General features: G+C 29.5%; 2 protein-coding genes and 1 long non-coding RNA gene across 3 annotated transcripts in view; 2 read left to right on the top strand and 1 right to left on the bottom strand.

The window, feature by feature from the left end:
• The first annotated feature begins 2,008 nt into the window (after positions 1 to 2,008).
• On the top strand, positions 2,009 to 23,858 carry LOC136986718 (uncharacterized). Its single transcript, XR_010882522.1, has 4 exons — positions 2,009 to 2,063; positions 2,209 to 2,263; positions 3,060 to 3,143; positions 23,841 to 23,858. It is a non-coding gene; the product is annotated as an uncharacterized lncRNA (long non-coding RNA).
• On the top strand, positions 8,748 to 12,256 carry LOC136986645 (uncharacterized). Its single transcript, XM_067284226.1, has 8 exons — positions 8,748 to 8,989; positions 9,052 to 9,205; positions 9,282 to 9,350; positions 9,454 to 9,516; positions 9,621 to 9,693; positions 9,792 to 9,839; positions 11,640 to 11,845; positions 11,991 to 12,256. The coding sequence occupies exons 1-8, from the start codon at positions 8,932 to 8,934 to the stop codon at positions 12,163 to 12,165; spliced, it is 846 nt and encodes a 281-aa protein (XP_067140327.1). The 5' UTR covers positions 8,748 to 8,931; the 3' UTR covers positions 12,166 to 12,256.
• The window catches only part of sea (scheggia), a 22,242-nt gene continuing 14,371 nt past the window's right edge, over positions 16,635 to 24,505 (bottom strand). Inside the window, exons 2-6 of the mRNA XM_067284297.1 lie at positions 22,066 to 22,273; positions 21,765 to 21,988; positions 19,500 to 19,720; positions 17,639 to 17,712; positions 16,635 to 17,551 (exon numbers count right to left, since the gene is read on the bottom strand). Coding sequence (XP_067140398.1) covers positions 17,437 to 17,551; positions 17,639 to 17,712; positions 19,500 to 19,720; positions 21,765 to 21,988; positions 22,066 to 22,273 — 842 coding nt within the window. The 3' untranslated portion in view covers positions 16,635 to 17,436. The remainder of the gene's footprint in view (positions 17,552 to 17,638; positions 17,713 to 19,499; positions 19,721 to 21,764; positions 21,989 to 22,065; positions 22,274 to 24,505) is intronic.

The raw sequence follows: 24,505 nt of genomic DNA, 5'->3' as shown, positions 1-24,505 counted from the left end.
CAAATTTAATGTTTGTCTCTCGTTATAATGAACCTAACTTTTTGTTTGTTCTTTCAGATTTTGAATTTCATGAAAAGATTCGGAAAAGTCTCGTTGAGTCTTTCAATGGGAGGAATTTTGATCGTAGACAAAAAAATCCCTTTTAAGGTTTCATTATTTATCTAATTAAGCTATACAATCGAATTCTTTTTTGCAAGTATTATCAGTAAATCATAATTTTATTTTCAGATGGCAAAAACATTACATTCGGTGTTTTCTGGTCTGTTAAAACTAAGAACCCTTTCAAATCCGAAACAAGAGTGTGACTACGATTACGATAGGAATTTCACTCAATTCATTTAAATATTCTACAGAAACTATCAGAGATAATAGTTGTAAAGTTTCGTCTTTTAGCGGCCGGAGCGATTGATCTGGGCGAACCTCAACATGCAAAATTTATCGACATCGCGTCGCGTTAATTTGTGATGGAGAGTGACAAAACTCTCATTTACAATAAAAACTATTTATTTAGTTTGAAAGTACAGAAGAATAATGCTTTTACAAAAGTAAGTTTGAACATACACGAGAGAGAGAGACAGAGACAGAAACAGAGCGAGCGAGTGAGCGTTACCCCGATCTCACCTGAGTTTGTTGAAAGCGGTTGACCTTGAATGTCAGTGGTTCGGTCATGTCCTTGAATGTTGGTTTTACGGTACACGATGGAAAATTGGACGTTATTAGCGGTAGTTCGAAGTTAGATAGCGAAGAGTCGAAGGTAGTTCGACTGCTATCTCTAGACTCGTCTAGAGTTCTCAATACCCACACTTTTTCAACCTTTTATGTTTATTTGTTCTCCTCTGTGATTCTCGTTCAGTGATCAATCCATCGCGGTCAAGGCGTCGATTCATTTTCTCGGGCCAATCACATAGTTTCGTTGTTTTTTCCTTGTTTGGTTTAGTGGCGTAGCGAACATAGCTGGCGCCGGGGCACGACACTTTATTGGCGCCCCCTCCCCCTCCAGAAACACATAGTTTGTCTTAGAGACCATTTGGGCGCCCCTCTGCGAGTGGCGCCCGGTGCATGATAGACCCCCTTGCACCCCCCTCGCTACGCCACTGGTTTGGTTAAAGAGAAAAGCGTTGGCCCATCGCTCTATCTCCTGGGACAATTGCTGTAGGAGCGGAAGATATTCCGCAAAGGAAGTTAGGCCTAAGGCAGTTTTTACACGATTTGGGTGCTTGACCGTTCGGCTAAATACGCGCAACTACTCCAGTCGCAAGACATGACGTTTTTCACCGCACACGGACAGTTGTGGTGCGGGATGTTTCATGCCTCGCAATGCCCTGCTATTCATCTGGCCGACATTCAGGCTCGGGATTAATAATCCGTCCGGGCGTACACCCTAATGGTGTAAAAGCGCCCTAAATGAGGTTTGTTTTGGAATTAACTAAACCAAACCGTTGAGAAAATAAATAATTCATTTATTGGATCTTGTTTTTTTAAAAAAAAAAACGTTTTTATATAAGTAGTTTTGTATCCTATCCTATCTTGTAACTCAAATTTCATCCACTTGTAATAAAGATAAAAGGGAAGTGCCCATCTCCGGAACCTCGTATATATATAATCAAATGTACAATTTAATCATGATGTGTGTTTGTGTAAATGCACTATAATGATATATTTGGTAGGATGGTATGACTCCATCTCCGCTATCACTTACCTCAATCGAAAAAAAAAAATGACTATTAAAAGCGTTTTTAAACATTTTAAAACGTATTAAAATATTTTATAATTATTTTAAATGCAATAATAATTTAAAATATTCGTTTTCAATTGTGTTATTGTTTAATTATATACTTATATATGTTTCACATTGTACTATTTATTTAATAAATCTATGTTTTAAACAAAACAATTTATGTTATTTTATTCAATTTCCTTGTTGTTCAGCATTTTCGTTTTCCGGTTTTTCCGGTGTCGTTTAACTCGAATAATTAAGTTCATATTGTCCTGTTTTGGATGTATAAATACAGTATTTATTTTAACAAGAGAATTAGATTTTAATTTGGAAGAGAAATTTACAAGTAAATTTAAAGTCTATACAGTAAATAATGTCGTGTATTTTTTTTTTTTCTTACTTTAACATAAAGTTGTTCTTTGCATTTCGATATAAGATAGGGATTCCTATCTATAACAGTATTAACGTATGCATGGTTAATTTTTTTACAGTTATCATCTGTAACACCGAAGCTGTTGGTAGATTCCTTGGGAAAATGGCATTCAGGTATGAATTTTATCTAATTCTTTAAAAAAAAAAAATTATAAATTTTCTTTTACAAATTATACATTTTAAATATAAAAATTGGAAAACATCCAGTTTCTTATAACTTATAATTTTACTTGCGTTAAATTAAAAAGAAACAAAAGCATTTAAAAAGAGAAAAATATTTTATTAGGTTCTTAAAAATCGTTAATTTTATCGAATATTCTTAGCATTGTGAGTCAAATCTCTATGGTTTACAGCAAAAACAAATGTAAAACATTCATCTCTGTTTATTGGAATAAATTAATTATTTGCACCGTTTAAATTGCCCTGTGTACATTCCTAATATGATATTGATTGTGAAAATTATAATAAATTTATCTTGAATTTGATATTAAAAATTAGAAATAAATGAATGGTGTAATTTATTACCACTTTTTAAAAATTAATTAAATACAAACTGATTTCTTGTATTTATTTTGTTAAAACGTAACATAAACGTTGAGAGTTAATCGTTAGTTATTTTATACATATATTATACAGGGTGATCCAGGTCTCTAAATGTAGGCGAAGAGCTCACTGTATTATTATACAATCTCCTATAAGTCATACAATATGCCATTACTTGAATGGATTTATGAATACATTCCTCCCACTCGTGGAAAATGCATATTAATCCATCTGATATTATGTGTATATACACACAATATTTTCGGAGTTTTGTTTTATATTTAGACTTTTGAATCACTGTGTTTATTGCTTGATAATTTAATAAAAAGTATTTTTATATAAATATAATATGTTTATCATTTTTCAGATTGGCTGTTAGTTGTGCAGTAATTTTTATCGCATGAAATTTTAAATATATAGACTGCAATGAATATTCATCACTTCCTTTCAGGTAAATGAATAAAACAAAATGATAAATAATGCATAAAATATTTTATTCTTTCATATTTTTAAAAATCAATGCGTAAATACAGAAGTCTAGTGAATGTTTAAAATAATATTTATCACATATAATGTCTCTCCTCCTCGACCTTTAACCATCAAAATTTGCTAGCGTTATTCTTTTAATACACAAACGTCCCTGTAAAATTTTTGAAATTTTAGACAGAAGGCACAGGAGTTACTAAACTTCAAACTGGATCATGCTCCCTACACAGACTAAATCCATACATGTGGAAAAAATCCCCAAATATTTTTGCATTTCTCGACGATTCGGATAAATGGATTAATGCATAATACATTTATTGACAAAAACTCACCCACAAAATTATCCTATTATATCAAAACTCGACATAGAGCTATGTCTCTAATAGGGCATTGCCTAGAATTACCTAGCGTAAAATCAGGCCACAACAGTAAATGATTACTGTTGTGGCCCGATTTTACGCTAGGTAATGCCAGCAGTGTGTCTTCAAATCTTTACTTTAGTAGGCTATCTTACATTTAGAGTCTCGAGAACCTAAATGTAAACTAAAATGTTATCATTAAAACGTAAATAAAAACGTTTTAAATACAATATAACGTTTTTCTCTGTCTCACAAGCGTCACAATTCTGAATACAATCGATGCCATAAAGCTATTTTGAGTTCAGTGTGCTTCTCTCCTACTAATCCCGATTTCTATTTTTAAATGCAATTTTAATCAAAGATGTAAAATTGGTTTTTAATATATACAGCAAGTCAAAAAAATGTTTACATACTTTTACAATAATTAGTTTATTGGTTTCTATTATCGTAAAACATTTCTATTAGGTTAAGCACAAAAGATAAGAAACTAGCAGATGAGCCCGGCGTTGCTCGGGAAAAAAATAACAGCAAAGATTATTACATTATTTCGTACTTCTAACTCTTTTATTAAATTATATTACAGTATTTGCTTTATTAGATTATCTTACGTAAGAGTTTATCACACAAAGTGCCCAATCTAACACATTATAAAAATTATTTAAATAAAAGAATAAAGAATTTTTAAAATGTGGTAGATTGGTCACTTTCTGTGATAAACACTTACGTAAGAAAATTTTTGTAGTTACAGTGGCGTAGCGTAGTGGGGGCGGCAGGGCCCGCCCCGGGCGGCACTTATAGGGGGCGGCAAAATTTCACAATAAATAATAATATCTTGTAAAAATATCTAAATAAGGGGGCGGCGAAATTTTCCTCCGCCTCGGGCGGCTGACACCCACGCTACGCCACTGGTTAAAACATGAATATCTACGTTACCCAAATTATCAAAACACATTCATGCGTCACTATTCATTTAATTTCATTAGATTTGGAAGTAGTTCAACGCAACGTTTATTCGTATAAATTTCTGCTGTGAAGTTTGACATCAGCATTCTGAGCAGCCTTGGTTACTCACCACTTAATGGAAAATGTTTACTTAATCATACCACCATGATCTTTCTCAAATTAATACAATACATTTTATGTTTCTGTTTTTACCTGAATAAAGCAATAGATTCAACACATTTATTGCTTTGTGTTTTAGCGTAATTGACAAAAAAAACTGCTTGAAAAAAATTGTACTTAAAAACATTTCAAATTTCTGTCGGGTGTTCTTAGTCTGTGGAAAAAATTATCTTTAGAACTTCGATAAAATTTTCACACATTAAGCCACAAAGCCACGTCAAGGCGACACCCATTTTGTGGTAGTTTTTTGATTTCCAGAAACTGACCCCGATTGCTCGACAGAATAACAATCGAGGAATAAAACTGGATATTCGTTGCTATTCGATTCATTCGGCAAACTAAAATAAACTACGAAAATTTAATTTTTATGACATTTTCATCAAACTTTCCTATTAAAGGATGTGAAGTTTCAATACAGATTTTTCATATAAAAATCAATATAGCAACGAATAAAAAAATTACGTTCAAAATATAAATAACTACAAATTATAAAAATTGCATATAAAACATATACTAAAAAGTTATTATATGGCCGGATGGCCGAGCGGTAAAGGTGGCAGCCTACCGCTCTGGGGGACCCGGGATTGAATCCGAACGGGTCGAATAATCCCCAGGAATTTTTCGGGGGTGGTCCGTTCGGATATGTCGGGCCCCGTCCCTCACCACCCGGTCGCCCCATTGTGGGCCTGGCCGAACCCATAATGGGCCTACTAAAAGAGGCCCTCTTAGTGCCCACAGGGCGGAAAGAGTTAAAAAAAAAAAAAAAAAAAAAAAGTTATTATATTGTAACAAAGATGCTGTTCCTTAAAACCCCTTTGCTACCAATTTTTGTGTTGTGAAACTGTTTTTATACAGAAAAATAAATTAGAACGAAAAATATTACGATATTTATTGTGTATCGATTGAATGTTTCATGTAATCATAGCGCCAAATATTTAAGACACGTGTTATCTATCTATTGTGAGAATAGTTTTAAAGAGAAATAAACTTGTGTATCGATTGAATGTTTCATGTAATCATAGCGCCAAATATTTAAGACACGTGTTATCTATCTATTGTGAGAATAGTTTTAAAGAGAAATAAACTTGTGTATCGATTGAATGTTTCATGTAATCATAGCGCCAAATATTTAAGATATATGTTATGTATTAGTATAGTTTTTAAAAAGTATATCGAGTGAATGTTATATAAAATTAGAATGTGAAATATTACTAAAATTCTAGCTTATATAATAATCGGAATAAGAAAAAACCTGGTTATTACTTATCAAAATCCTTAAATTAAATATTACGATATTAAATTAAAAGAAGGTGTAAAACTCATGCTACTTATCGTGATTCTACCGTCTGGTGTCGGGAAGAAAATTGTCCAAGTTAAATTTTAATTTGAAAGTAGTTAACCTGAAAGTAATATTTTTGTAAAAATTTTTGTACTTTGCGTAAAAAATTATAATGTACAGTACAATGGTACAAAAAAGCTCTAGAATTTATTTTCCTTAAATTTACGATTTATGTATCGGTTGTCATAAAAATTTCTTTCCACTTCTTTCCCAAGACTACAGATATTCAAGTACAAAGTAACCGGTTTCAACTTATTTGTACTTAAGTACTAGTTAAATAATTAAGCGATTAGGGAATTAGAAACATAAATAAAACCCCGATGAAAGAGCCGAAATTTTACTTAAACAGAAGCTTAACCAAACCAATCTCTTGCCGAGTACAGTGGGGTCTGATCTCTTCGTAATATTAGATGTAATAAAGACAGAAATTTCTCCAGTTCAATGAGAGTGACCGAAGACTTGTATATTTTGGAAATTTCCGTGAACACTTGGTCCTAAAACGAATTAGTTAGAAAACGAACGATGGACAATCTGTTAAGTTTAACATATTTAGATTTTTACAACTATGGTGAGAAACGTTTAAAATCTACAACAACCCTGTCGCGTCCTTTGATATATACTAGTGATGCGACAAAAGAGGCATTTGACATTGACCGGTATCGGCACCCTCGGGATTTGGCAACCTGCGTGCATGCACGCGCCGCACACCTACCAGGACAGTCTCTGATTCCATTCATTAGCCACTCGTAGGGAGCTATTTCATTAAGTGGATTGTTTTAAGATTTAAAAAGTAAAGAATATTTTGTTATTTTTATGTACGTTTCTTCACAAAGTTATATTTAATTATAAGTTTCTTTAAAAGTACATTCATACAATTGAAGAATTTTTTGTACTAGGCATGTATATTCGTCACACATTTTGTTTCACCAAATAAGTTTTTTTATGATTTTAATTTATGATTTTAAAATAAATTTTTTAATCAATTTATTTAAAATTATTAAAAAATTAAAAAAATTTATTTTAAAAAAGTTTTGGCTCAAGACCGTATAATGAAAAAGAAAACATTATTAAAAGAGAAATATCAATGCCTAAATTAAATATAAATACGTCAACAAAAAAATTTCGACATTTTGACGATAAAATTTATGACGAATGACGATTCTTTCGTAAAATTGAAGCAATTTGGAAATCAAAGAGGAATAGAATTTAACATTGGTAGACAATATAAAATAAATATTGAAAATTATAACGAGATAATTACGATTAATAGATATATCTAAATTAATAGATTTTACATGTTTTTTTCTCAAAGCAAGAATTGGTATTTAGAGGGCATAGGGAATTTATTGAGTCTAATAACGGAGGTAATTATATTGAACTTTCTTATTTATTAAGTACGTCAGATAATCTATTAAAAATACATTTAAAGAAGTATACGGTTTTTACTGGCTTATCGAACAAACGAATACGAACGGGCCCTGACGCGCAATTAATTGATTGCCCCTGTAAGTCGGCTTCTTACAGAAACACAGCTTCCCTATCATCAAATGTCATTTGATGTCTATGGACTTTTCACAAGCTAACACTTTCGATTCCACGCAGATAGGTGCTAAGTGCTAACTGACTTATTGATGATACAGCGCCTCCATTTCGCGTTTTATAATTGTCCAATAATTAAGTAAATATAACATATATTTTTTAAAATTGTATTTTTTTTTAATCAGAATTATATTTAGTTTATTATTTTGTTAAATGTTTTGCCAATAGTGGTGCTACATCAAATCGAATGTAGATAGAAATTAATCGATTTACAGAAATCCAATCGATGTTTTGGGGTGAGATGAACCGCACAGTACGATATTGTCGAAGTTAGAAGTATATAAACCTAACTTTCGAGTTTCGTAGCAATTAGTCGAACGGCCTAGGAGTGAACAAACAAACATCCTCATTTATATACAATATATAAATTTAATTACAACACTTTGCAGCTTTTCAAAAACCCTAGAAATTTTTAAATACGTTAACAAATGCAAAAATGATGGCAGAAAAGCTATTGTTTATAATGTGCTAATTCTGTATTCCTAATATTTAATCCATGATATTCTTCTAAGTCTTTTTTAACAGTTACAGTTTCAATTTTTCGATTTGTTGCTCTTCTCCCAATATTTCGCTCTTGGAGCTTTTAGTTGACTAGGTAATTTTTCTCGGCATTGCTCTCTACCCTATTTTAGACACATTTCTTACACTGACATCAATACGTGAGGCAGTTTTCCTGACTGATTAACGAGAGCGATAGCTTGCTTCTATTGTGCAGAAAGTGATCTCATAGTTAATTCCAGTTGGATATAATTATTATGATTTAAATTGTGAACCATTTTGATGAAATAAACATTTCGAAATATTTTTTACTTTTTGAAAATGATATTGTTGAAGAGCAAAGAAAATTTCCACACGCCTGATTGTCGAAATTCTAATTTTCGTGCTAACCACAAGAAATTTTTTAATGCTCCAACCCATGAAAAAATGCTTATAATATGTATATGTTAATACGTGTTAAAATTTGCATATTTTATAGATTTTTATTAATATTTGATGTAAATTATTAAATTACTTTTATTAAATTAATCTTTTAAATTCAAATTATATTGAACAGAAAAAAGGATAGTGTTCTCTATCTGGTATTAGATATTACCTTACGTTATTTTTTTATTATACATTTATTAATAAAGTAGCTTTAAGAAACTATTGAACCTTTTTTTTTTAAATTAAAATCATTGACAGTTTAAATTACTACTTTTTGCTACTTCTCGTGAACTAAGAATCAAAGTCCACAATTTGTTTATAAAAGGTCAATATAAGAGCGATCTTCGAAAAGACATTTTCTCTAATAAAATATATAACATTAGACACGTTATAGACGATCATAAAGAATTATGACTCACAACGAATTAAGAACTCATTGGTTTAAAGAAGGAGTTATTGCTTTAGGAGGTAAGTGAAAAATAAACAATTTAATTTAAAAAAAATGAATTGTTTTAACTTTCTCTTTCTAGCCGGAGTACTTTACGGTCTTACAAATGTCGCCGTTGGACACCCGTTCGATACTATTAAAACTAAAATGCAAGCTCAATCTGGATTCGAAAAAACAGGAATGGTGCAAACATTTATCAAAGTATTTAAATCTCAAGGAGTTGTAGGTTTATACAGGTAAATATTATAATATTTAACAAAAAATATTTAAAAGATTTGAATCCGTCAATGCAATTACCGTAATGTTATTTAGAGGTTGTATTCCGCCGTTTATAGGATCGGGAATATATCGATCAAGTCAATTTGCAATTTTTGAAGCTGCGTAAGTTAGTATATATTGGATAATAACTTGACGATAATAATAATAACGAATATTATAATTTATTTTCCAATAACTGGCTTCTAACTATTGTTATTATTATAAGTTATACATATTTAGATAATGATATTGGAAAAACAGAAATTCCTTTAACGCGTGGATTACAGATGTGAGTTTTTTTCATTTATTTGAATAAATTACAAATGAATTATTAAATTTATAATATGAATTCGTGAAAATGTTAATTCTTTCGGTATTAATTTATTTCATTAGAAGGGTCATTGCGGGAGGTCTAATGGCAGGTGCTACACGAGCTATTATTGAGTGCCCTTTAGAATATGCGAAGGTTTCATAACTACTTTTTCCCAATTGTTTATTAAATATAATTATGTTTTTATTATAATGATAATACAAAATAATAAAAATAGTTTTATTAATTAATAGATAAAACGACAAGTTGGTCATACTTGGACATTTAGGAAGATTTATACGGCAAGTAAATCGTTTCTATTCGAACTATTTATGTATCATATAGCTCTTCGCTTATCTATAAAGTAATCGTAAATTATTCATATGGTCACTCGAATATATAAATCATAAAATATTATTATATCAACTATTATTTGAGAGAATATTAACTTGATATTGAAAGCCGATGGAAATATTGACAAGAATTATTTATAACAGATAAACATCTATAAAAATATTTATCTGTTTTCATAAATAACTTTTCACGGATAGTACAGTATAAACTTTCTTTGGCATTTACTATCTTTTTACTAAGTATTATAGAATATTTACAAATATTTCAAGCCTCTTATTTTGTCAATTTATATAAATAATGTGACATTTCTTATAATAAAACTTTCTTTATGAAGACAAGTATTGCATATATTAGGGAATTTTATATAACTAGATTCATAATGCCGTATTTAGAAGTAGATAAAATTTAAAATGGAAAAATTGAAGTCATGCAAAATCGTTAGATCAGTTTGAAACAATAATACAGTATAAACAAATAAACAATATACAAAAGATTGTTTTAAATATTAATATATCACCTGTTCTTTTTCAAGAAATCAAATCTCAGATTTAAAAAAGTGAAACGTTTGAGAGTAAAATTTTGTATCTATATCTTTGCTTATATATGCAATATTTTCAATTAACAATTAAATAACACATTATATCTAAATTTTTAAATCCTTTAACGCAAATATTTGGTTGAGAATAACATAATAAATTTTTGAGTAAATATAAATATTTATGTATCTCGAGTTTTAACTTTTAGTATGCCAGTTAAAAAAATATATAAGATATTCACAATGAACTAAATGCAAATTTAATTTAAAAACAAATAGGATTACACGTGCATTTTCTAATCTAATTTACAAATAATATCTAATTTAGATATTTTTTGATTTGTTTGTTTTGTTTGAATATGTTAGAAATTAGAGCAAATTTGTAAATTAGATAGTAAATTATGAATTAAAGTTTCAAAAATATTTATGTAAGTCTAATATAAAGACATTTATAATCTATTTTAAATTATTACTTTTTAAAAATTATGGTCTTAATTTCTAGAAAATATTTATTCATTTTTTTAAGATAATTATCAATTTAAATTTCTCTTTGGAATACACACGCATAAGCAATTCCTTGCTATTGAGGAAAATTTGGAATTTGCGCTTTTGTCTACTCAACTGAAAAGTTGTGACCAACCAAACGACTATTCGCAAAATTGCTTTTACAATATTTCCATTATAGTACAGTACTTGTAAAAACGCACTTTATCTCCAATTTTCATATTTTTGACACGTTGTGCAAGCAGTTGCAAGAATCTGACCTTATTTTTCTGAGCGCAAGTTTATGGAGCTTTAAGTCATCAAACATTAACTCCATTTTTCTGTACTGTTGTAACATTCCACAATCATACTTTTAAGACGATTGTGGAGAGTTAAAAAAAAAAACATTATCTCTGACAGTATCTATTTTATTATTATTTTAATCACATGTTTATAAGCAAATTATAACAACTTATTTAAACTTTTGCTGATGAGTCTATATTCCCGAGACAGCAACATCCTTTAGCTCAGCCACATTGACTTGATTCACAGGAACCTAACTATAATTTTTCATAGACCTTTCTATTTGAAATTCGCGAAATTTCCAAGGAACCTAACCCTCGCAAATACTGAAAGTTACCTATTTTATTCAGTTTAATTTATAAATGTTGTTTCAAACATTCAAATTTTAAGAATTTTTCTTCTAATACTAATACTTTATCATCAACAGGGGTTTGGAATTACTCTAACAAGAAATTTTGGTCTCTTGACTAGTTTCTTTATTTTTATCGACGCTGGACGAAGACATTTTAGTGAACAATTTCAAAGACCAATTTTGGGCCCTTTCTTAGTGTGTGGAATTGCTGCAACAATGGCTTGGTGGACAGTTTGGCCTTTAGAATACGTAAAATCTCAAGTTCAGGGTAATTATGGAAAGTGAGTATTTTATGATGCAAACTGTTGCAATATTTTATAAAATGTCTAATTAAAAGTTAGACATTTCTTTCTTTTTTCAAAATGTTAAAATAGTTATCAGATCATATAGCAATTCAGAAACATAATTTATCAATTTGATTTTCAGAGACCAATCTTCTATAAAAAGACTTCGTGCTATTATTTTCGAAAAAGGGGGAATATTTGCTTTATATCGAGGTATTCTACCTGGATCTTTAAGAAGTTTTATCGCCAATGGAATGAGTATGATTGTGATGTCCTTCGCGCAAAGAAAATTCACAGAATTTGGACTGAGAAATTAACTTCACAATATAGTTATTTGTTGTTTAATTAAGACAATGTTAACACGAAAATTTATATTAACTAGTATTTATGTCTTAATTTTGTGCGTGTGCATAGAACACTTCGAAACATACTCTTAAATTGCATAAAATCAAGAAATAAATGTTATATCAAGAATTTACAATTTATGAATTAAAACAAGTAAAAACATCATGAATTTTTATTTTTCCGGTTCTGTTATCATTAAGTCCGATCTTACTCGAGATATATGATTTTACTCGTTATTAGCTTTTACAATTTTTTATAAAACCCATCCCGACCCTCAAAATTAATATTTTATTATAAAATGGGAAAACGGCTTAGGTATGATATTAAAAAACTTTTTTTATATTTAACACATGGCGCCACTGAAAGTTGTAAGAAAAGTTTGGGGGGACATAAATTTGTTCATCCTTCAAAGAGGGTGAACAAAATTGTCCCCCAAACACAAAAAAACTCCAGATTTTTTTTTTTTCATTTCGACGTTTCAAGGTCGCGAGTCCAAAAATGTAAAAATCTTCGGGGAGTCATTTTTCGATCGAACGCTACACTTCCCGTTATATATAACAGTCGAAAAAGTAACTAGAATCGGTTGGTCAGTTGACTGTGTAGAACAATGAGAAATGTGCACATCAAGTTTTATGAAAGCATAATTTTGTAAAATAAAAAAAATCCAAAGTGAGGCCCTTTTATAACCTACAAGGAGCATGTGAATAAAAATCGACAAGCGCACCTCTTTGAAGTTTTCACGAAATTACAACCCACCATTTTCCATCATACAAGCAAACTACATACTGACAGGACAGTTTGATCATCAGTAAAAAATTCTTACTGAAAATCCAAAAGTATAATTTGAAATTCGACTCATCTGAATGGTACTATTAGTCATTTACTTAAAGTGGTGGTTCTCGTTCCTGCAATTTTTGCCAGTTTAAAAACGTTCTTCCTTTGACGGTCTGCTTGTTTCAACATCAGGCATCCCAAATGGTAAAGATATCCATTTGTACCATTCTTCTTCTGTTGTTCTTTTTTAACGAAGACACACACAAAGCATAAGTTATGCTGTGTGTGTGTCTTCGTTAAAAAACCTGTGACTGGATTTGCTTGGTTTTAAGGTATGTCTCCTCGGTTATGGGGCTACCAATTCAAAGAACTGGCAGTGGCTTTGCCACAATGGACCAATGCAAGTACCCGTAGCCTCTTGGCATAGTTTTGAGAATCATCGGATTGATTCTAGTCACTAATTCCCCTCATCATGGGAGTACAAACATTCATAACTAACTCTTAAAGAATGCTTATTCTGATTCTATTAGTCTAAAATGAAACAAAACAAGATTACTCTGAAAACAAATTGGTTTTAGAAAACAATTAAAATCCTTGCTAACTTTTTGCTTAATATTTGGGTGAGCATAGCTCAGCAAGCATGTTCAGCATGTTTTAATCTAATTACTTAATGACCACCAGTTAGTGAGCTCACAGAATAATTTGCATTGAATAGTCTTGTATAATTCCAAACGTGTGGCTTTTGTTTCGCACAATCAAGTCTTGATTCAGATATAATTATGTTTAATCAGTGGCATAGCTAGAGGTGGGCAGAGGGGCATATTTAGCATTAAAAAAATTTAAATTTTTACAATAATAATAATAATAATAATATCAACTATTCCCAGTTAACAATTACAAAAATTATGACTGCCATTGAAAAGTGTTGTCTAAATAGGTTTGGTGCGTATTATGTATTTCCAGAGGCAAATCCTGACCAAAATTTTTGGGCATGCTAAAAGTTATAATAGGCCTATCTCTAGCAATAAACAATAGGCAGAAACGTTATTTGGTGTGAATAAAAAAGTATGGACTATTATAAAGTCCATTATATCTACACATGAAATAAATTTTTAATATCATCATATATTATAATGAAAAAGTAATTCAATTTTTGTGGGCTTAAGCTGTATTAGTCCCTATGTAGATCTGCTCCTGTACATAATATATGTATGCTGACTGGCGACCGCAAGCTTTCGATACAATCTGGCCGTTAAATGCTTCGAATGACGTCATGCGCACGCACTTGTTTGCCACGGAAAACCTGCACACGAGCAAGCGATCGAGTTCCCGCAAGCATGGCACTGACTTAAAACGGCTAGCCGCTAGCTGCCAATGTAAAAGCAAACTCAAATGACAGAGTTTACACGTTAGAATAAATTATTATTGGCATATTCGTTCTCATATAAAAAATATATTGAGTCAAAACTCTCTTTTAAGCATGCGGCGCATGCTAAGCAAGCCCAGAGAATTCGCCCGTATATTTCCCAAAGAGTAGCAATTGACAGACCGCCCGGGCGGATCAATCTATAGCTACGCCACTGTATTTAATGCCACAGTTTTGCCCTTAGCAGAGTCGGGCATAAAATTAAAATCATATATTTCGATATAAGGAAAGATGTTCTTTCCAATGCAGCAAAACCGAATTTTTTTGTAAGAAGCCTCCCTATTTTGCCTCTGAATGCTGGAAAAATTCAGTTTCAATTTTTTTTTTTTTTTGCATTTTTCAGTGGGCGTATTTTGACAGCTGTATACTTGAAATTACACAAATTTTTTTACACACCCGAACCTTGATTTTTTACTGCTTAAGAATGTAGTCTTCCCGATTTCAGGCAATTGAAATGTGGCTTGAGATCCACGAGAATGAGTTTTATTCAAACTTTTGGTGAAGATTTGTGAATAGTACATTTTATTAGAAGCTTCTGTTGGCATATCTGAATTGTCCACTTGAAACTGACTTACCCTAATTGCTTAGTCAAAACCATTGGACAAGTTGGCTGTTTAATCACTGAGCGCACAGAAGTGACACGAGGTGCCTTCATGTTTTGGTTTATGTATCGGAACCATGCTATCAGAGCTATATTTTGCATGGTTTAGTTAAAGTTCCTTAACTGCCTCTGTGCCAAATTTTTTTGAAATCTGAGGTGGTTGAGCTGGAGACCTTGATCACTTGAAATGGAATGACCTAAGAAAATCAATGGAACATTATCAAAGAAAATTAAGAACTTGAAAGGATTTGCAAAAGCTATTAGCAAGTTTGGGCAAAACTGTTAATCTTGGAGAAGTTATCACAAAATAGGCTCCCAAATTCTCCTGTCATCTCAACAGATGATGATACTTTTCATTTTATAAGAATCTTTTGGGAGAGGAAAATTAATTTTATCACGCAATTAAAAAATTTACTATCATTAACGAGTTTCTGATGTAGGCTTAATATGATAAAAATGGATGGATAAACGTCATTCCTCTTACGCTCAATTTAAATTCCATCCTACATTAGTTCACATACTTAAACATTTCTGCATTGTTTAGAGTAATTAAACAAACATGCTTCTTTCTTTAGAAAACTTTTTGCACCCAAAATTCCCCTTAATCATCATAAACTGTCAAATTAAATTTTGCGTTCTTTGTTAACTGAAATTATGCTGTCACATCATTTAAAAATTTTAAGCCACGTCAAATACATTACAAAGAACATCAAGTGCTGTTTGTTGTATTCGATTACATAATACATTTTTTCTATGAACCTAGCAAAAAGAAATTACGTAATACATATTAGTATTATGTAATTTCTCTTCGCTAGGTTCATAGGAAAAAAAACGCTCTACATTTACAGTAGAAAATGAAATGACCAAGTTTAGTGCAAATATAAAGATATTTCCATCTCCCCATTGCATACAGCAAGAGAATCATTTTTCACTGCCAACTAAAAGCCTACACAGTCAGTCTTAAGTATATTCTGCAAAGTTCTGAACCATAGCTAATATCTTTAGTTAACAATATGCCTCACTGAGAAACAGGCAGTAATCATTCAAAAGAGTAATTTTATGTAGAGTAAAACTTCTTGTTCTTTGCTTATCTAGAGTAACTCTAGATTCTCAGTAACTCTATTTAAATGTCACTTGTAATCAATTGGCTGTGGCAAAACCATTACCAGTTCTTTGAAATGGCAACCCCATAACCAAGGGGACACCTTAAAGCCAGGCAAATCCAGTGACAGGTTTTTTAATGAAGACAAACACACACAAAGCATAACAAAAAAGAAAAATGGTACAAATCCAGCCAATATGCAATCTGGCCTGAGAATTGAAAAGTTGGGCAGCACTGCTCAGAGGCACACCCAGAGGAGAGAAAAGAGCTCTGGCCCCTCCAAAGAAAAAGGAAAACAAACAGTAGAAAATTTTCCAAAAATCTTTTCCTAATTAGAATTTATTTTTTTATTTATATTGTCTCATGTTTTCTATTTCTGTACTACTTATGAATTAGTAGTCACATAAGATGGGAATTTTATTGAATTTATATTAAAAAATTTTTTTTATTCATTCAACTTGGCTCTCCCCAAAAAGTAAAATCTGAGTGTGCTGCTGCTACAGCTTGAAAAATTAAAATTAATTAATCAAATTAAACAAACCTTTTTATATTATATTTTATTATACAATATTTATTTTGTTTTGTATATTTTTGATATAACTTTTATCATCTAAATAACTATAACACATTGTTTTACAACTTTTACAAATAGCAAATTTACCCCAATTATATATATGTATATATATATAATGTATATAAACAATTTTACAATATTGTTTAAAACTTACATTGTATAAACAATAACTTAATGCACCAATTTATTTTCTGATTGTGTATAATCTTACTACTAAATTGCACAATTACAAAGATATTCATCACAACATAACATTTCATAAGATTGACCTTAATCAATTTAGCTATCAAAGACATTTTCCAATGTAAAATTTGACTGAGGAATGCTTGTTCATCTTACAAAAATATAATCAATTCTGCATTCTACAAGGAATGTTTAAAGTGATCCCAGTTTGTTATTTTTTGTGTTTGGTAGTTTCAAGTTACAAAATAAAATTTATCTGTAATTAAGTGTATCAATTTCTTTTTTATCACTAGCACCTTTAAGTGAAAAGTACAATAATTAAATATATTGTTAACAAAATTATGAATTTTTTGGAAAGTATGTTTTAAAATTGTGCAAAATAAAATGTATTTGTTGAGCATAAATGGAAATAAAAATTATCGTAATGTTCAAGTTACGACCCACTTATTTCTATTGTGGGCAGTTTTAAAATACAACTAAAAACAGAAAACTTTTTAAAAGTATTTTGAAGAAAACAAATGTTGAAACTTTCAGCTTAACTATCTAAATTAGTATGATTTTAAGCTCTTCTGATGCCATTTGACTAGTCTGTTTTCCAGAAACGATTAAAAAGATCCATAAATGAATCATATATCATAAATGTAATGGCAACATCGAGGCAAACTCTACTTAACCGAGGAATGGTACCTTTATAAAATCTGTACAGAAATAAAATTTTCAATTAAAAAAGGAATTAAATATAATATATAAAATTTTTAGAAAACTTAACAATTTATGTAACTTACGCAATAAATCCTTCTTGTCGTGCAATTTTCAACACACAATCAAGTGTATTTTTATATTTGTGTGCTTCAAGACCCTAAAATCAAATTATACTTTTTAATAAAAATGCAATTATATTTCTAATTATTTACTGTAATTTCCTGTAAGTAATGCATAGGCTCTCTGCACTTAAAAGACTACTTTAAGGCAGGTATATATCTAGGCTTACCAGAAATCCCACTTTGACTGAGACTGTCTTGGTTTCCATGATGTGGTCCCTGCATCCTGGCCCATTTGTCATTTTGTCCTGGTTATTTGGTAAAATTTTAAAAGTGCCAAATATACAAGAAGTAAAAATAGTGCAGCCTCGGGTAAAATGACGATTTGGCAACTAAAATAACCCCTCTGTTATACTTACTGTTGCCAATCTAAATATTTTGTATCTAGATCTAAGTACTTTAATGTTGTCTAGATGTTCCCCAAAATTTATAGCATGTGGTCCAATTAATTTAGATGTTTTATTTTTTCATCCAGATATTTTTTCACAGAACTTATAGTATGTCGCCAATGAGATTCAGATATTTTTATTTCAGTTTTTAGATATTTTGTTTCAATTAGAATTGGCAACACTGAAAATTACATAGAACATGCACAATAATGACGTGCCAATCTTAGTTGAGTTCAAATTGCTAGTTGGCATTTGCAATTATTTTGTACTGTACATTAAATTAGTTTAATCTCCAAAATGTCAAAAAGAAACTGTGTTTACTGATGAATTAAGAAAGGATTATCCATTTTTGAAAAAAGTTTTTGATTGTATTGACAAAATGAAATGTGAACTGTGCTTTTCAGTAACTCGTGGTGGGTGTTTGAACATTAAAAATCACTTGAAACGTGCAAAACATAAGGCAAGCCTAGTAGCAGCAGAAGGAACTTCCTCAAATGTATTGTTATATTTTAAAAAGGTACCAATTTAACTGACAAAGAATTTTTAAAGAAAGTTTACTCTAGTGATAAATGTTAATAACTTCTTAATAATAAGATATGTTCAGTTGAGGTATTAAAAATTGCTTTTAACTCATTGTTGTTTTTTGTTAACTACTTCTTTATTTAGCCTTTTCAATCATAGGTACTTATCCTAGTATGCTTTATTTTCTCAAAATTGTCCCGGTTTGAGAAAAAAATACATATATAGGCTTATCATAATATTTAACATAAATGTTACAGGGTTATGAGCAAAGAAAATGACTATGCATGCCTTGTCTTTAGTTCTTCCCTCATTCATTTTCTGAAACTCCATGCTTTAATTGATATTATTACACATTCCTACTTAAATTTGTATCTTAAAAGTTGGTAAATTTTCAGTGATTATTTCCTTTCTATATAATAACATTTTAAAATCCAGTTTTTGTTTTTATCCAACTTTAGTTCTCCATAGTAAATAAAGTTAAGCATTTGACTCTGAAACAAATATCATTGTATATTATCGATACTAAAATTGTTTTTCTATTTAATTAAATAATATTTATTACTATTTTAGCATTTATTATTCTTAATTATTATTATTATTAAATTCAAAACTTTACACCCAAGCACTGGACTAATTCAAGGTTTGGAAGGTGTTTATATTTAATTATCATCCAGTTCTGTAGAATATTTATTTTTTGAAACTCAAAATTATTATTTGATAAATAAAACAGAAACAAACAAAAATTTGTCAAGAAATGTTTATGTTAAACTCCAGAGATGTGAAGTATATATCGTGAAGTTATGTGAAGGTTGTAATTACCTTCTAGCAATTTATTGTGGGTATGTACTGTACCAATGTGAGTTATTCACAGGAAATTACAGTATTTATATTTTTTAAAGCAAAAGATTATGTACCTGCATTCTTGTTTTCACTACATCAATTGGAGTATTACCAAAAACTGATGCAGCTCCAGCAAATGCACCGAACATCCCAACCACCAATTTATTGACTTTCTTATTTGGATCACCGCCACGATACCAATCTTTTAATGATTCCATCACGAAGAAACGAATGGCTTGGTTACTTCCTTGCTTCATTATTGTGGCTGTCACTCCTTGATATGTTCCACGTAAACCTGTAATCAGTTTGTTATTATATTTTTGAAATTTTGCAATAGTTATATAAAAATTCTGTCTCTAATAAATATTTCAATAATTGTTTGAATTGTACCAGTAATTAAACATCATCACTAAACCTGATATACTAAAGCTAAACACCAACCAAATGCCGAAATTCTATCAGGCTAGTATAAGGCTAATTACTAAATCATTACATAAGCAATTTGACTCTAGAGGAAGGCGTTAGGCACCATCTCATATTAACATTAATTAATTAAAAATTATAATTATTAATGTTTTATTAGTAATTAATAAGTAACAAGTAATTAATTTTTTAAATTAATGTTAATACAAGATGGCACCTAACACCTCCCTCTAGAGTCAAATTGCTTACGTAATTTATTTAGTAATTAGCCTTATACTAGCCTGATAGAATTTCGGCATTTGGTTGGTGTACCAGTAATAAAATTTAATTGCAATTTTTGTTAAATAAATGGAATATAAAGTAAATAAATGAAAATGAAATATTAAAATAATTTTTTAGATCTGTGTTAATATCACAATTCACAACTTTATAAACTGATTGTTTTAATTAATGGGTAAACACTATCAGTTTATGATTGTCATTATAATACCATTATAATGTGAAAATAGCACTCAAAGAAAAAGATACCTTGCACTTGAAATGGAAACTGGTAAGTTAAAAGTTACTTAACACTCTTATAAAGCAAACTGAGTTGAACAGGGAAAACTTTGGAATGATAGAAACATGCTATGCTTATGAGCAACAATTATTTGTCAAACTGGATGGTATAACATGTTTCTATTGTATCAAAATTTTCCTGCTGAACTAAGTTTGATTTTATAAAGATGTTAAGAAACTTAAATTTATCTTTGTATACTAGTACATTTATCAATTAACAGGACTTATTATACTGGAAAATTATGGATGCAAATATTTAGTCTTACAGATCAAAAATAATATTCAGGTGAACTAAATAAAAAATATTATTTCTGATCTGTAAGACTAAATATATGCATCCATAATTTTCCAGTATAAGTCCTGTTAATTGATAAATGTACTAGTATACAAAGATAAATTTAAGCTATGATAAAGGACACAAAGGCATAATAATTGAGTGTTAAGAAACTTTTGACTCACCCTGTATACTTTGATTTTAAAAATCAAACTTTTGTAAATAAATATTTATACACTTCATTAATAATGGACATCAAACAGGCATATGAAAAGAAAATAGTAACCATCCTTGAATAGTAACTGAAGAGAAAATATGCAATTTAAAATAGTAGCTCTGGCAACTAGTTTAAATTGAATGTGAATTTAAAATATTCAAACACAATATTGAAAATGAATACAGTGTTTGAATAAAAATTGGTACGTATGTACGTGTGTGTGTATATAAATATACACACACGCACACACATAATAATTTACAGTATATATATACATATACTGTAAATGATTATAAAACTTTACCATGTATTAATTCACTACACTTACTTCAATGGTGATTTTATTTCCAGACTTATTACACCAAGGACAGGATTCTTTTAATATTCTTTTACATTATTAACTTATTTCTTCCTTCAATAAGCATTTCAATAAGCCTCTCTTCAGTTAGAGTTACAATTTTAAAAATTCAAATTTCAATTGTTAAAGGGTAAACTTTACTTCTAAGTTCCTTATTTTTCTAATCTTAACCATTACCTAATACTGATACAACATTACAATTCATCATGTCATTGCATATTCTATTAACATAATGTTTAAGATTAGAAAAAATAAGGAATTTGGAATTAAGATTTGCCATTTAACAATTAAATTTGAATTTTTATAATTGTAACTCCAACTGAAGAGGGGCTTATGCGAAAAATGCATATTGGAGGAAGAAATAAAAGTTAATAATGTAGAAGAATATTAAAAGAATCCTGTCCTCGGTGTAATAACTCAGAAAATAAAATCACAATTGAATTAAATGTAGTTTATTAATATATGAAAACTTAACCAGATGAGAAGCAATATTAAAAATAAAACTTTACCTTGTTCTCTAACAATTTCTGAAACACCATGGAAGAATCCTCTGTATTTTGGATTTGGTCCTGTCTGATCATTAATAAATTTTACTTTAACAGTTTCCATTGGTGTAACAGCAAAAATAGCTTCCATTACTCCTGCTCCCAAACCACATAACAATCTACTACTTGGTGGGAGATTTCCTTTCTCATCTAAATTTCGTTTTTTCAATGCTTCAAACGTTCCAAATCTATATAAAAGTAATTTAATAATTTTATTTTTAACTTATTCTAATAAATTATAATTTTAAAAAGAGTAAATTCATACCTAACAGCTGATTTTGGAATTGAACCATATAACAAAACACTTAAACCTCTATATAATCCTGAAATTCCATGATGTCTGACAGTCTGTCGTACTACATCAACAATTCCATTATATCTGGGTTTTCCAGATTTTTCATCTAACTGTAACTGTGTTTTAACATATTCTGTTGGAAATGTAATACAGATCTCTATTCCACCAGTTATACCACCTACATAAAAAATAAATGAACAATAATTAATGACAGATATAATAATAATACAAAACTACTTAGAAACAAAATAACCTTCCAATGGAAGGAAAAGGAAAGAAAAGGAAATAAAAAGAAAAGCAGAGGAACAAAGAACAAATTTCAGATTGATAAAACGATACTAGAGAACTGCAAAAAAAAAAAAAAAAAAAAAAAAAAACAATTTTCATATCTTATTGTTTGATTACAAAAAAAATATTGCTGCAAAGATGAATCATTAAATGTTTATAAAATTGGCATCAGCAGAAACATTAGAATGTTTACAGAAAAGCAGTGAAACTGGATGACAGAACTAATTGTTTAAAAAATATAGATATAATAGTAAAGCAATTGCATCAGAAGGCAGATGAAAAGATTTGATTTAGTGAACATAGGTTACTGTAGCTAATTTCAGCAATGTACTGTTTGTTTACACATAGCAAAAACATTGCAGCTAAATTTAAATATTGTATAAGTCAAATTTCCAATATCATCATTTCTACTTCTGTGTTTTTAATAAGTATCATTTATGTTTTAAACTGAATTAAGAATTACATATTTAACAATATTGCAATTAACACACTCTTGTGTTATTTACACAATTGTTATATATATAATTGTTACATTAATATTTAAACATAGCCAAATGACTGCTTTAAATAATCAGGCTATAACACTACTAATTTAATGATTAATACTAAGTAACTTGCTACTAGAAGTATGTGTTAGGTGCCATCTCTTAACTAAATTAATAATTATAATTTTTAATAATTTATTTAGTTAAGAGATGGCACCTAACAACTATCTCTAGCAGAAAATTACTTAATCATTAAATTAACGATGTTATAGCCCAATTATTTAAGGTGATCGTTTGGTTATGTTTCTATATACATATCGGGTTTTACGTTGTTTGATATACTTATTAATATTTAATTATATACATCTTTATTATTATTATTATTAAGAAAATAATAATAATAATAATATTTAATACTGTGAAGTTTTTAAAAATTTTTAATAGGAAAGCAAAAGCTAAAAATGAAAATTCAGGACATATGCAGAATATATACAAGGACAACATGTCAACTTTTCTAAAAATAACCATTTTATATTTAGATTGTATTTCAGCTTAATAAATTCAAGTAAAAATTAAACAGACCTATTTACAGATAAATTCTTTTTTTGTTAAAATTGAAATAAAATATTTATATTTGCTAAACTATATTTAACTTTAGTAAAAATGAACATTGATATTTTGTGATAAAATTTTAATAAAATAAATATTTAAGATCAATTGACCTGCTGGTACAGTACAACCTAATTCTTAATGTAATGAACTTTATACATCAATTCTATAAATAAATTTATCAAATGAATATTTACTTAAAACTCAGCAAATCTTATCAAAATAGCATTTTTACTCTTCAATCTAATTTTATGGATGAAGAATATAAATTTTCTTTTATATCATATCATTACTAACTAGTTTATGGTTAATTACAATAATTAAGATGATGAAACTTTAATAAGAAAAATACATTTTTCCCAGGAAAAAATTTGAGATGAAGTATTTCAAAAAATTCTCCTATCTTCATTTATGGTTGTAATTTTAAACTTGATGATAATCATAATGAAATTTTCAGAAAAAAATCTCAGTTACATTTCAATTATTATTGCTTAGAATATTAGAAACATATTTCAGATGTTCTGAGAAGTGTCTGATGTCAAAAAAGTAGACACACTCAAATATAGCTGACACTAGAAGAGCCATCATCATCATATATCAACACTTCCTACACAGAAAGCCTAAACATACTTTCATAATGTCATTAACAGTAGTCAGTCAATTCTCCAATGTTAAAAATGTCAGAGTATTGTTAAGACAATATTACAATTTAATTACTTCATTGGCAGGAAAACTGGAAATATGTCAACAAGCAAAAAGAAAAACAGATTCTAGGAGAAAAAAGGAAAACTTACTGTAGAAAACATTTCCTGTGTTAAATGGTCATCATCAGGCTGTAGGTGTTTAAAAATAAGATGAAAAGTGATGGAACAATGTACAGTAAGACCCCGCTTAACACTGCTTCAATATAACGCGGTCTGCTCGAAGCCTAAAAGAAAGCTCAAAATTTATGCTGATTCAAATTATCATGGCATTTCATTGATTTGTATATAATACGATTATTTACAAACACAAACCAATTGGAAAAA

The sequence above is a fragment of the Centruroides vittatus genome, unplaced genomic scaffold, assembly GCF_030686945.1.
Source record: "Centruroides vittatus isolate TY-2023 unplaced genomic scaffold, ASM3068694v2 scaffold_1167, whole genome shotgun sequence".
Classification (NCBI taxonomy): Eukaryota; Metazoa; Arthropoda; class Arachnida; order Scorpiones; family Buthidae; genus Centruroides; species Centruroides vittatus.
The sequence above is the reverse complement of the archived record's forward strand: the minus strand, read 5'-3'. Positions and strand labels throughout refer to the sequence as shown.